The 13,505-nt window shown below is 39.8% G+C and overlaps 1 protein-coding gene across 1 annotated transcript in view; it reads left to right on the top strand.

Annotated features, from left to right (window-relative positions):
* The window catches only part of LOC108872934 (pro-neuregulin-3, membrane-bound isoform), a 315,531-nt gene that overhangs the window by 250,421 nt on the left and 51,605 nt on the right, over positions 1 to 13,505 (top strand). The window contains exon 3 of the mRNA XM_018660865.2: positions 4,749 to 4,822. Coding sequence (XP_018516381.1) covers positions 4,749 to 4,822 — 74 coding nt within the window. The remainder of the gene's footprint in view (positions 1 to 4,748; positions 4,823 to 13,505) is intronic.

The raw sequence follows: 13,505 nt of genomic DNA, 5'->3' as shown, positions 1-13,505 counted from the left end.
TTAAGGTAGAAAAGTAATCATCTCAGGCCTCCTTTCAAGTCTGGTCTGTCAATTGTATTTGGTTGTCTGCAGGTTTGATTAAACAAACCTCTCAGCAGCAAGTTTCTATTAAAGCCGAGCAGACATATGGGATTACATTAGGATTTGATACATCAAACGATATGGCTTTATTGAGCATCCATAGTAACAAACAGTTGTTAAATCTTCATTATCTTTTTCTTAAAACCTTATTACAAATAACACAATTTAAGAATATATGTTACACCTGTCCCTGTCCGTCGCACATGGGGCACCATGGTTTTGTTTCACGTTATTAAATCCAAAACTTGGTTGAGGTATTTGCTTTGCAGTTGTGTGAATGAGACACTCATAGTGCTTTATTGAATCAAAAAAACTTTGTGTTAAATGAACCTTCTCTAGTTGTTTAATTGACTTGCTTAGTGTCTTTGTTAATTGACTTCCTCAGTGTTTACTCCCAGTGCTATAAAGCCCCTATGAACCACTCCCTTTAGAGCTATGTCCTCCTGGCTCTAAAGGGATCAGTATATAAAGTTGCATGTCAGTCATTACATTGCATCTTTACAAAATATTGAATAACTGAGTTTCCATAGAGTTATTTGGCATCATTTTTAAAAATGGGTCCATACTTACAGAAACTAATTACTGTTCTGGGCAAGTTTAGAACAGTGAGTGATTAGTAGGTTAACTATGAATAAGCTTTATTCAAAATTGTTGAAGCTTTTAATATGTACTAAATCAGGACCGAGTCTTGTGAACCATTTTAATTTAAAAGTTATGTGGCTGTCTTGCTGATTTTTACCCTCTGAAATCCTTACTGAGCAGATTGTTGTAAGGTCAGGCTCCAACCGTGACAGAAACAACACTTTCCCTCGGCCATTTCCTGTTATTTGTTGGCCACTTTACTGGAAGTGTATCGGCCATTTTGCTCGAAAATGAATTTCATGCGGAGAAAATGGCCCACAATGTGAAGATCATTGAACCAACCTGTCACAGTCTGACCAATGCACTGTGGCATATTTTCTTTTAATAGACCGTTGAGCCTCACGCTGCTGTGTGGCTGCACTGTATTAAATTGGTCTAAATGGCCACCCTGCCAAGGAGAGAGAAGCAGTTGTTTGGATCTCTAATATTTCTTTTGATGTTTGACACCACAAATTGCCTCATTATTTTATTTGTATCACATCTTTAGTATCTGAGGGAGGAATCAGTTGACGTGATGAATGTTTTCTGTCTTGTACTAACCCAGAAAGAGCAGTATAACAATTGGGTTACAGAGAACATTTCAGAAATATATCTTGATTTGCCAGTTTCCAGTCTCTGTGGATCGTACAAGTTCTGTAAATTATAGGGCTGCATAGCACTGTGGAACATGCCAAAGGTCTGTCATGACATTCAACATGAGGACAGAGCCCACCTGAGGATTTCTGTTGCCCTGACTTGATGTTTCTTCTGATTTGGTCTCGGTCCTTTTTAGATTAGCAGATCTGTATTATGGCGTCTGCATGTACACACACTCAGTGATGGACTGTGTGTTACTGATGACAAGATTTGAAGCAGAAATCAACTGAAACAGGATGAAACTAAATTATTTGTCAATGAGAAGTTGATGGTGCGTGTCTGATAAAGTTTCAGTATGATCTTTTCAAAGACCTAGAATCTGGCTGTGCTGCAGCTGGAATATTAAGTTTATATCACAAGGGGGAATACTGCATGATTTCCCACATATATGGAGAACTTTTGAACTGCTTAAGTGGGATGTGCTCTTTCCCTACACATTCTGTTATGCATATGTATGTGCGTCTTTGTGCACCAGCGCATCTGTTTTCACACTTCCCTTTGCAGAAATTCATCATCCTCCAGGCGGCATGTTTATATATATCCCCTGCTCTGCGCCGCTTTGTACATTTGTGAGATATTCACACACACACACACACGCATGAACATGCAGTCTCATCCTATTTTCTTTCAATTAATGACTGCAGTGCTAATTAGAAGGCATGCAACTCTTCAGCACCCTCCAACTGTCTCTCATCCAGTCTCAGATTCACTCCTCCAAGCTTTATGAACACTCTGATGTGTCTTGATCTCTGCGGGGAACAGCACAGGCATAAGAAAAGCAGCGTTTGTAGGATACAATAACTTCATATAGTGCACAATGCTGGACATGATGAAGAAGTATATTACAGCAGTTTTTGTGGAGCTCAAGGCCACAAAACAAGGAGTTGTGTGTTATATTGTGTTCCCTTTTGCCTCTAAGTTTTTTTTTCTTTATTTTTACCACACTCTGTTCCATTTAATCACTGCTGTATGCTTCTTCTCACTTTCACAGTTCCTCTTAATGAGCATGACACATAGGCACTGTCACCATGTTAATCCTCTATTCTTTTAATTGTCTTCCTCACATCCACTTGGTGTAATAAAGGTTGCCTCCTGTCAGAGTTTAGCTGGTTTAGGTCACAGTGACATGGGGAGAAGTTAAATGACTTTATATTTAGCACAGAGAAAAGTCCATCTGAGTTTTAAGTGACGTGTTGACATCTTAGACTTTAATCCTGAACTGAAGCATCTGATTACGGAGCTGAAGTCTGAGCACTGAATAGCAACATTTAAACTACTTTCGGTGGCATTTTACAATCCAACCCAAGTTGTGTCTTTAAAATAAGGCAACAGTGTTTGTTTGTGTTTGTTTTGTTCTCCTGCTTCCCACACAACACAGATTTGGCATCACACATTGCAACAGTAGAAGCCAAGAACAGCAAACTTGAGAGGAGAGGCAGCGATTCTGACACCTTGACAAATGATGAGATTGTTGCGCTCTCCTTAACAGCATTGTTGATATCCTGACCATCTGTCACCAGAGTGATGTGGTGTGATGAATGTGACTAGAAGAAGCCCTCATACATATAGTAAGGAAAACATGCAGCTGCTTGCTAAACCACATCATGGACAGAAAATATGTCCTTGGGTTACTATGACAACCAGTGTTTACCATTTTTAACACAAATGTTGCTTGTTCTCGAATGAGAATGGTTGGCTTTAAGATCCAGTTTGCATTGCTTACACTTCTGTGGTCCAATTCCATACTGTGTACTGTATAGTATACTTGTACACTCTGCTCTTATCTGTTAGATACCAGGGAGATTCAGTGCTGTGCCAAACTACTATTTTTGTTGTCACATTTTTTTGTTATTTAGAATCAGGATCAATGTCACAAACTGTCTTCTCACCATGGGTCTCACCATATTTCCACAAAGATGTTGGTTAGTCAAGCGCGTCTATCCCCACCTACTGCAGCTAACGTAATAATTGAAAATCACTAACTGTTGATGAAAGACAGCCATTATCATTCTGCACGGAGCAAAATCTTTGATATGTCACTCGGAGTTCTTTTGTAAGCTTGATCTCGATGCACAGCTCCTGTGTTTTGTCTGGGTAGATGTAGATGTCCTCTCAGTTGGGGGTTTCCAAAAGCAGGGGTCCACTGGGATATGCGTATTTGCCCTGCTGTCAGCTTGTCAGGGTAGATACAGATTAATTCCAGGAGTGTCGATGAAACAAAGCCACAGGGGCAAACGGGAGAAATTGGGATGCAGGTTGGAATGGAAGCAAAATCTGAAACTTAGTGAGTAACAGAATAGTTGAGAAAGTGACTGCATGATAGATTGAGTAGATATAGTGGGGTCAAATTTGGTTCCCCCTGTTGCTGAAGTTTGGATTTCATTTGCATGTATAAGACTTGCATTTTCCTCAGGAGGGACAGAGACAAACAGAACAGCAAGCAAGGTACAAATGGCCAGAGGCAGAGATTGATACCCAAACCAACTGAGGCACCCAATTAGGCTTTACACTGCATGCTGGCATTTTAGCCCCTATGCTATCTCTATGCACTGCAGGACACAGTTACACTTCCATATGTTGATAAGGGTATATTTATCGAGCTGAAACGAATTAAAAACACATCCTCGTAATGCATAGCCTTTTCCTAGGACATTTCTGAAGAGCAGCCCAGGCACATTTCAGAATTCATTAACTGCTTAATGATCATTACCTGACTGGCACTCTCACTAATGTGCCAATCAAATTCAGCAGTTTAAATTTCTTGAAAGTTTGAGGACTATCAAGAAACCATGGAATATGTCTTCAGTTAATTGAGGACTAGGTGAAGTGGGTTAAGAGCATGAAGGAAAACAATATTTTCACAGAGGGTTCATTATTTTTGGCAAGTTCAGCTACATCTGAGCACAGTTCTTACTTGAGCTTCTTTCCTCTTTTTTTCTCTCAGAAAAAAGGTTGTTGTTTTTTTTTTTTTTATTTGTCATATGGTGTGCCCTCTGAACACTTCCTATGACCAAGCAAGATACCTGAAACTCATTTAAGTGCACACAAAGGAAGGTTACAGGGTCTCAGTTAATGGGGATTGGAACATCCTTTTCTGCTGCAGCCCCATTTTGTGATTTTGGCAGAGGTCTTCTTCAAGAAAAGTGCTGGTTACAGGCCCTAAAGATCTCTTCACCATTAATTTCTTCCTGTCAGCATGCCTTACTTTGCACTTTTTGCCAATTCAGCTCACTTCCATGAGGACGGAGCCTTACCTACATCTGTCTGAAAATGCGAGGAGGCGTTTTTTGTGCAGCTCTTGCATTTACATCAGTTGTATAGGCATTTGTTCCCTGGCACATCTACCTGACTCACTCGCTGATTATTTATTTTCCCTTTTTCTCCACCAGGTGTCGAGAAGGCTACCAGGGAATCCGCTGTGACCAGTTTCTGCCCAAGACAGACTCCATCCTGTCTGACCCAAGTAAGACACATTCATTGTACCAATAGCTATTATTAGACAATAACATCAAGCTTATAAAAAGTAAACAGGAGGGGAAATGAAGGGGGCTGTATTTCTTCATATCATTCTGATATGATTCAATTGGAGGAACATTTGTTCTTCAGTGTACTGATCTGTGTTAACAAAGCACCAGAGAAAATCAGATGTTCACAAACTTACACCAACATTTACCATATGTGCTCTCACTACCAACTCCTCAGAAAGAAGATGCCATGCAAACATTATACAAGACAGACTAATATATAATAGTATTACCTTGGCAACTATTACAGGAGCACTCAGCTAGGCAGTATAAATAGAAATCTGTTTTGTTTGTGTGAGAGCCATAGCTATAATATTGTATTTTTTTCCCTTGAAATATGGACATATGGTATTTCTTCTGAAATGTTGTCAGTCATTACAGCAATGCAGAAATGGAGGTGTTTCTTCTCTTACTATGAGTCACTGGACATTCAGTTCTATTCATGTCCAAAACCAAACTTCGTACGTGCAACTAAGTGAACAACTTTGCAGTGGGTTTTACTGCAGGTTCTCAGAAGGCAGAGTACTGCTGGTTTTTGATCTTAGCAGTGAGATAATTCTAATTATACCAGTTAAATTCACCTGGCATCTCAGGTGGGCATCAGCCCTCAATTAGAAAACCAGCAAATTAAAACCCACTGCTGTTACATACACAGTGAAACAAGGTCACTGCAAAGCATAAATTCAACCCATGTTGAATTTCTTTACTTTATACAGATGAAAACAATGCAAGAAAGTGGAATATATTGCAGAATACAACATAATCTCTGATGTTTTTCTGACAATTCCTAACACTTTTCTTTTAAAGGTTTTTTTATATTTAAATTACAATATTTTATGGGTTAGGAGCATTTGAACCTCAGATGTTCTTTCTGTTCTTATACTCAGCTCTTTCTTTACATAATTCATTATTGGCCCTCGCATTACTTTTTCATTTTCCTCTCTATTCACTGCTTTCTCAAATATCCTCTGCAACTCAGACTAATGTCACTTCTCCCATTTCTTTATCTCCCAAAGACATGGTCCTCTCAATGTCATATAGCTGAGGGAAGAACACAAATTGCCTTAACTTCTGTCCTTACCATTCACTATCTATGCCATATTAATTTCCTTATTCCTCTCACTCCAAAAAACCTGCAACCTTGTCACTGGGGCATTAACATTATAGCAGCACAATAGCTTATCTGTGACTTTACTACTAACAAGCTGCGTGCCGTAATAGCACCATTTACCGTAAAAGGACAGTAGTGTGCCTTAGGGATTTTTACTTCATATTTATCCAATGTCAGAAACCCTTCTTTCTGGTAATATTATGAAATTAAAAATTCTCATTATGAATATGAAATTCTCTTCTTGATTGCAAGGGAGAATGTGCCATAAATGAGACATGTAGATTAAATGTGGCAAATGAAACAACACTGTTATCACTTGCTCTTTCTTAATATCCTTTACTTTCCAGATCATTAATTAAGTCTCTATAATGAGGTTTTTAATTCCAAGCAAGTATTAGGGTAATTGTCCTTGTTAGAACAACACTTGGTGTTCATTCAAGTGACACCCATCGCTTTGTTTGTACACCAAACCTACTGACCTGAACATATTGGTAGCTAAAAACCGTTACCATTCCTCATCACTTAGATAATTTGTCAAATGTCAAATGAAAACAGTCGTTGATTGTGTTGCCACTATATCTGTGGATCTTAGTGAAGAAGCATCAGAAAATATGTTCTCAGAATCATTGTAAGTATCCCTGAGCACCGAGGGGGCCTGAGGGGTCGGGGGCTCTCAAAGCCAGATTTTATGTTTGATATTATTAAAATTTCTTTTTGTAAAAGTCACAAGGCTGTGTCTAAAGTGTGCTTTGGTCATGTTTGTGCTCAGATGAATATTTTTTATCGCATCCTATGTTATGTGAAGCTTCATTTAAACCTATAGACGAGCATACAACTCAACATACAGTATGTAGTGGATTAAATTTCTAAATAAAAGAAATAATGAATTAATATTCACTTGGATTTAAATGAAACAATCCTCCTTACTGGTGTATCTGTGCGTGCTTAGAAACCACAGATAACTACACAAATAACTACGTCCCCTGAATTTCTCTGCGTCTTATTAAAACAAGCTCTAGCATCTGTTTATTCACTGTAACTCCAGGGGAGAAGAGAATTGAGTCTCAATATCAAGAAACGAAGTTGTTTGCTATCAAACCAAGAACCAAATTTTAACCATAACCTCAAATTGGTTTTCTCGCCTAAGTCACTTACTGATTATTAGTCTATTAATTGACAGGTCTCTTTCAGGTGAATTTCCATATAAATTGTCAAGTTACCAAGCCATTACAGAGGAATGGGGGACTAGGGGAAAAAAAGAAAGTAATGTGGTTTTCACTCTTCCTGGCTGAACCCCCGGTACACATCCCCAACACCTTTCTGTTTGTATCAACGTAAGCTCCCACCACTTTCCCTCATTCATTTCTGATCTCACTCCTCTGTTCTTTGCAACTTTCTCTAAACCTCTGCCAAATCTCTATCCTCAATTCATTTTCTAATAATAAGAATCGATTGGCCTGCTTTCAGGTCATTCTTCTCGCTGCTCTCAATCCCACTCTTAACTACCATCTTTGTTTCTGGCAAGTCCCTGTTCTCTGTTCTCTACTACAAAACACAGTCTCATATAACCTATGGATTTTGTTTCTCAGTAACACCACTTTTTTTTCTTCCTTTTTTTCTGCATTTTATTCAACTACTTCCTGCTTCCAAAAGTTGGTAAGTGCAAAGTTGGAAAAGAAGAGTGGCATATTGTGGCCTCTTCTTTCCTCACCCCTCAGATAATCTTGTCATAGCATCACTCTCCTTGACTCCTTTGCTCACAGCTCATCAAATCCTAATTTCCCGGGCTACCTTTGTGTCTCGTGCTCGAGCTTGCCTCAGTGTTGACATCCCCGTTCCTTCTTCCAAATTTCCCTCCAGACGGCCCCCTCTCGCCCCCATCTGTCTCTTGCTAACCTCCTCCGTGCCATCCTTTCCTCAACACGCATCTTGTCTAAGCGTCAGACCTCATCCCTTCTCCCCAGTCTACAGTTCTCTGTCCAACTCATCTCCTAACACTAAGTGGCACGGGCCTCAGATGGACTGAGGCTTGAATTGTGCCAGCTAAAAAGGTTCACCAGCAGGGCAGACAAACGCTGCCAAGGACCTTTGGCACGCCGCGGTCCCGACAGAAGGGAAGGAAGGGCGCGAGCGAGGAGGAGAGAGGCTGGATGAAAGTGGACACATCTTCTGAGTTGGGCTATCACACTGTCTCAGGGTCTCAGAGGACGAAAGCAGTGTCATGACTCCAATGGCTATACAAACAAAATGACAGTGAGACACAAGGCGAGGCAGAGAGAGAGGGAAGTGCTTGTCTTCTAAAAAAAACAATGAATACTACATCCTAGAATTCAAAACACTGTACTGGTTTTATAAACTGCAAAACAGTATTGAATAATAGGCTCCAAGATGAATAACAAGTGCAGGACATGAATAAATGCAGATCACGGTTACATAAAGCATTTAACAGACAAATTCAAGAGGAAGGAAAAAAACATAATATTATAAGGTTAATGGATTGGTCATTTAGTCTATAGAATGTAAAAAAAAAAATTAAAAATTAAAAGTTGAAAATGCCCATCACAAATTCTGAGAGCAAAGGCTTTCAGAAGACAGTCCAAAATCACACCGTTCAAAGCCACATACATTTATTTTAGATTCTAGTTGGGATGTCAGCCAAGTACGTCAGGCTGAGTTTAAGGGAAAATATGTACAAAGTGATGCAAAAGACTAGAATACTTCCATTTGATGGAAGCATGCAAGTCATGGGTTTGAATATTTTATTCAGTGTAAACATCCTATGGCTTCAATATAAAGTTGGAACAACTTGACACAGAATATGTGCAGTATACTGTCAGACAGTGTGGAATAAGATGAGTTCAGTAACCTTAAAATTACATAAGGTGAAAATGGGGAAAACTGAATGTTAGAGGGTTAATTTAGATTAATTTAGACCAATCATTAATTTATAAGGTGACTCATCATTTCAGCATAATTATGTAACCCTCTGTATCAGCTTGAAGGAGAACGATGCAGAAGGTTTCATTGATTTTTCTGGCCCTAGCTGTTCTAACCAAGTGTATCAGAGACTAAAATTTCAAATGAGCAACACACTTGGTTCTTATTTTGTTCTTGAGTGTAGTATGAGAAGTATGGCACAGCCTGAAGATTTCAAGGCATAGTGAGCACCTCCAACTCCAGTTGCACACAGATGCTATACAAAAAACAAAAAAACCCTACCAAGGAAAAAGGAGAGGTTGTCTGCACAATGAATTTTGCAAGGCCCCAAAAGAATCTTTATTGATGAAATGCTTCCACTTACAAGGTCTTCGTCAGAAAAACAGCAAAGCCTGACAGTTAAAACGTCGGATCAAAATTCAGCGTGTAGGCGGCTTGAAGATTTTACAACAAATTCTGTCTCAAAGAGGGTTAATTGGGCTGTGATGCAGCAAGGACCCAGGTCTTAAACTAAATCATAAAGAATTTCAACTCTCATGTGAAGAACTAACCAGAACAGAGGATATTAGCAGGGGTTACACACAACTCATTCATGTGCGTTTAGTTCACTAAATGTTGACAAGACTCTGCACTGAGTTTGTCATCTAACTTGCCTGATGAGATGTGTTTGAGATCAAAGATTTGTTTAGGTTTCCCCTGAATCTGTCAAAGAGCAACAAAGGCTTTTGTTGTTATCCTTACATACGCTATGTCAAATCTTTTCATTACAGAAGAGACTGAGTTCAAACTGCTTTTGTTGTCAAGACATCTTTTGTTGTTCAAACTGGGAGTTTGCTGATTGGCACTACCCATTCTGAGGGACTCGCACGAGATAATACAGTATTCAGGAGCTAACGTAGACTAGACTCAAATGTATTCTCTTTGAATAGTGTTCCCTCTCTCCTCTGCCCTACCTCAGTCTCTTTCTTTACAGCTTTCATCATCTACATAGCCCTTCTGCAGTCATTGTCTGGCCACATTGAAAAACATTTTCAGCCTTCCTGAATCGAAGGCCTGGGAGCTGAGACAGTCTAGTTTTATGACGCTGTGAGGCAGAGTCAGAATCAGCAAATTCTAATCTAAAGCACATGCATCATATCACACCCCATAGACAGAGAGAGAGAGAGAGATTTAGAGATTTAAATATGAAGACAAATTTAATTCACACTATCTTTATGAGATTTGATTTCATGCTCGGCAGGTTTGTGTGCACCGCAGATGATAACATTGCAGTAATCATGCAAGTCCAATTTCTCCAAGAATACAACCCTGTATTTCACGTTGTATTGCATGTTTCAATCCAGAAGATATTTAGGAAGCATAAAATGTGTGATTGCTTCAAGCTTCATGCTTTGACCGTGGGCCAACTGTTGAGGCCAAGGGCAAAGCAAGTCACCTTGGATGGTTACAGTAATGCTCTACTGAGCATGTGATCAATGCAGTTTATTCACAACTGTGCAAATACTCGCATATTTCTGCAGCATCAGTGATGCTCACAGAAAAATATTATTCAGCTGATTTCATGGATAGGAGACAGTATGAGTTATATGTCCTTGAGCAAAACCACTACACCTACAAGCTCCAGGGGTGATGCTCTTTAGCTGACCCTGACCTTTAGATAATTTGGGAATCAATAAAGTATTGCACACAAATCTGTTCATGTAGTCATATCTATCATTAGTAAAGTCATGAGAATACAGGCTCAAATACAATATGTGGGTGTTAGGGAAAAAAACTGCAAACTAGATGTGCAAAGTGCAAAGATGAAGTCAATAAAAGCCACAAGGCTCAAACTTTTATATCAAGCATAGATATATAGTGGATAGAGGTGCAATCTAAGGTAAACCACAGGATTGAAGACTTGTGACTTCAGTCAGATTTAAGTCACAAAAATGAGAAAAGTTTGTAGCTACAGAGCTCACATACAGAATGTCCTTGGTTTAGTTTTCTCACAGTTCTGCAGACGCACAAGGGCGTGCGTTGTTCCTGAACTCTACAGTTTTGCAGTTGCATTTCTGCATGGTTGTGTCTCCATCCTGACATCCCCACACAGTGATGGGAAGGGAAAAACTCAGTCTCAGGAGACACCGTGTTGAATTCACACCATCTGATAGAAGGAGGACGAAAAGAGCTGGCTTAACACTCAGAAGTACTTGACGATTCTTGCACCGGCTCTGGTATCAGGCTTCCGCCTCACACTGTCAAATTGTTGCAAGGAAAATCCAACCTACCAGGATATGGATAAAGAACTGTCATGTCTGCGTGCTTGACGGCCTTATGATACCAAAGCCAGAGGGGGTCCGAGTTAGTCTGGCTCTTAAGATGTGAAAGACTTGAGTTTCTGTATTGCCTAACAATCACCAGGAGCAGATTGAATGCAACCTTGAATCCTGGATCAAGATTTTGTATTTTATAATAATAGAAATAATGCTTGCTTTGTATGATGCTCTAGCTGCAGACACACAGACTTCTCTTAGTTTAATTGGCGTGTGTCCAGGGTGAAGGAAATGGCCACATTCGCATCTAGACTACCCATTAAAATCACAACAAAAGTCTCTCTTTGACAGCTGGTCTCTTTGAAACCAGATGAAAAGAATCTATCTCACACATTAATAGTGTTCACCATCTTCTCTCACCAGAGGTTGTGTATTTGTTTGCACTTGCACGCAAGACGCCATACTGGATTACAATTAGTAACATAATCCACGAGCTGCTGTTACGCTGTTGTAAATCAGCCAGTAATTAAATACAGATCACACATAAAAATTTAAATAAAGACGCAGAGCAAATTTACCCTGCATTTGCATGTATCAAAAACAGACACTCTGCACTATAGTGATTATAGGAGTTACTAAGTTTGTTGATTACTTACATTAGGGTAATTTCTCTGAATTAATGTTACAACAAATGTAGTCATGGTTCATGAATCCTGTATGAAACCTGATGTCTAAAATAATAAACACAGGACATTTTAATGTTTAATGACAAATCTAATGGTATATAAGTCTCTTGTATTTACTTTCTGAAGATTAGAAAATCTATTTAAATTTGCATTGGCATTACAGTATTTTATGATTCTTTAATAGAACCAAATGGACCAGATGGAAGTTTTGTCAATTCCTTGTGTAGCATCACAAGCATGACTCCTAGGGACACCTAAACATTATCATCATCATTGTTGTTAGTTTCACCTGTGCTTTTTCTTTGCTTCTTCTCCTATAACACTTCAAAATATTGACTGTGAAAAGGGGCCATGATGTGCAATATATCAAACACTCAAACATAAAGGAACAACACATAGGCAGAGGGGGGGTTGCTGCAGCAGCTCAGCAGGGCCACCATAACTTTCCCCTCAGTCCTGTCTGTGACTGAGGTCCTGCTGAGTAACACAGCAGATACATACTGTACACCACAGAGAAAAGGTAGACTATCATTAAAAGGCTGAAAGGAAAAGAAAGACAGTGTAGTGCATACAGCAAATAGTGAAGATGAAAGAAAAAAGCCTGAGCTTCAAAATGTCTCATTCTGGGCTCTGAGATGTCCTTGTGGGGTTCTCCAGCATTTTTTTTTTTCTTGACTACAAAGGCAGGTTGCCACAGGGTCTGCAGTGACCAAAGCTTGGTCACAAGGTGTCAAAGTTTGTTGTTCTAAATGGCAAAAATAAGTCAACAATTTTGAAGCATGGGTTGCCTCAGAATACTCCAAGCTCACCCATCTGGTGTCACATATATCCACTCACACTGAGACTTAGCAAGTACGGGATTGCATTCTTGGTTTTTTGGTTGCACTTTATCAGTGGTGAGAGCAAGGGAAGGTGGGAGCACAGAATGGGTAAAATATTGCTAGATGGTGGCAGTAGATTCTCAGGAAAGCTCTGTCCTCAGCCCGAGCTTGCCAAGTTTCACACACTGTCTGATGGTGTTGCTTGTCGCATGACAAACTGACTTCCCTGCAGGCAGACACGGTGATGTAGGACTGTTGCCAGTGGAGATTTCATATTTCCAACATGTTTATCCATTTCCCCACCACTTTGAAAAGATTCAGTCTTCTACACAGCAAGATAGGGATGTTATCTATGTGCATACATTCATTGGACCATACATAACTGCTGAGTGTCTGCTAAAATCAGTGTTGGTGTGTTTTCTGGAACAGTTCACCTGTCCACATGCTAATTAAAGGCTCCTCTTTCAGGGCTGAAAGTGTCATTTACACCCAGCCTTTCCAGGTTCCAAGTGCACAGCAGGGCGTTGGCTACTGATACCCTTCTCCTGTCAGCCTCTACTGAAACACACACATAGGCAGAGGTTAATTAGCTGCAGGTGCATCTCATTGGCCAGCTGGGCTGCTCCTGGCTCCTGGCTTGTGCGCATCTTGACCAATGCTCACCACAGTAACACAGAACATTAGAGCACACAGTCTGTTTAACTGCCTTCAAGAATCACAGGTACATCATTGACAAGCATTTTCATGGCTGCTATTCCTGTGAGCTGCAGCTGGTGAAGGTGAAGTCTGGATTATACACTAATGCATAGTAC

Source organism: Lates calcarifer, linkage group LG16_LG22 (assembly GCF_001640805.2).
Source record: "Lates calcarifer isolate ASB-BC8 linkage group LG16_LG22, TLL_Latcal_v3, whole genome shotgun sequence".
Lineage (NCBI taxonomy): Eukaryota > Metazoa > Chordata > Actinopteri > Centropomidae > Lates > Lates calcarifer.
Note: the sequence above shows the minus strand (reverse complement) of the source record. Positions and strands in the feature narration are given on the sequence as shown.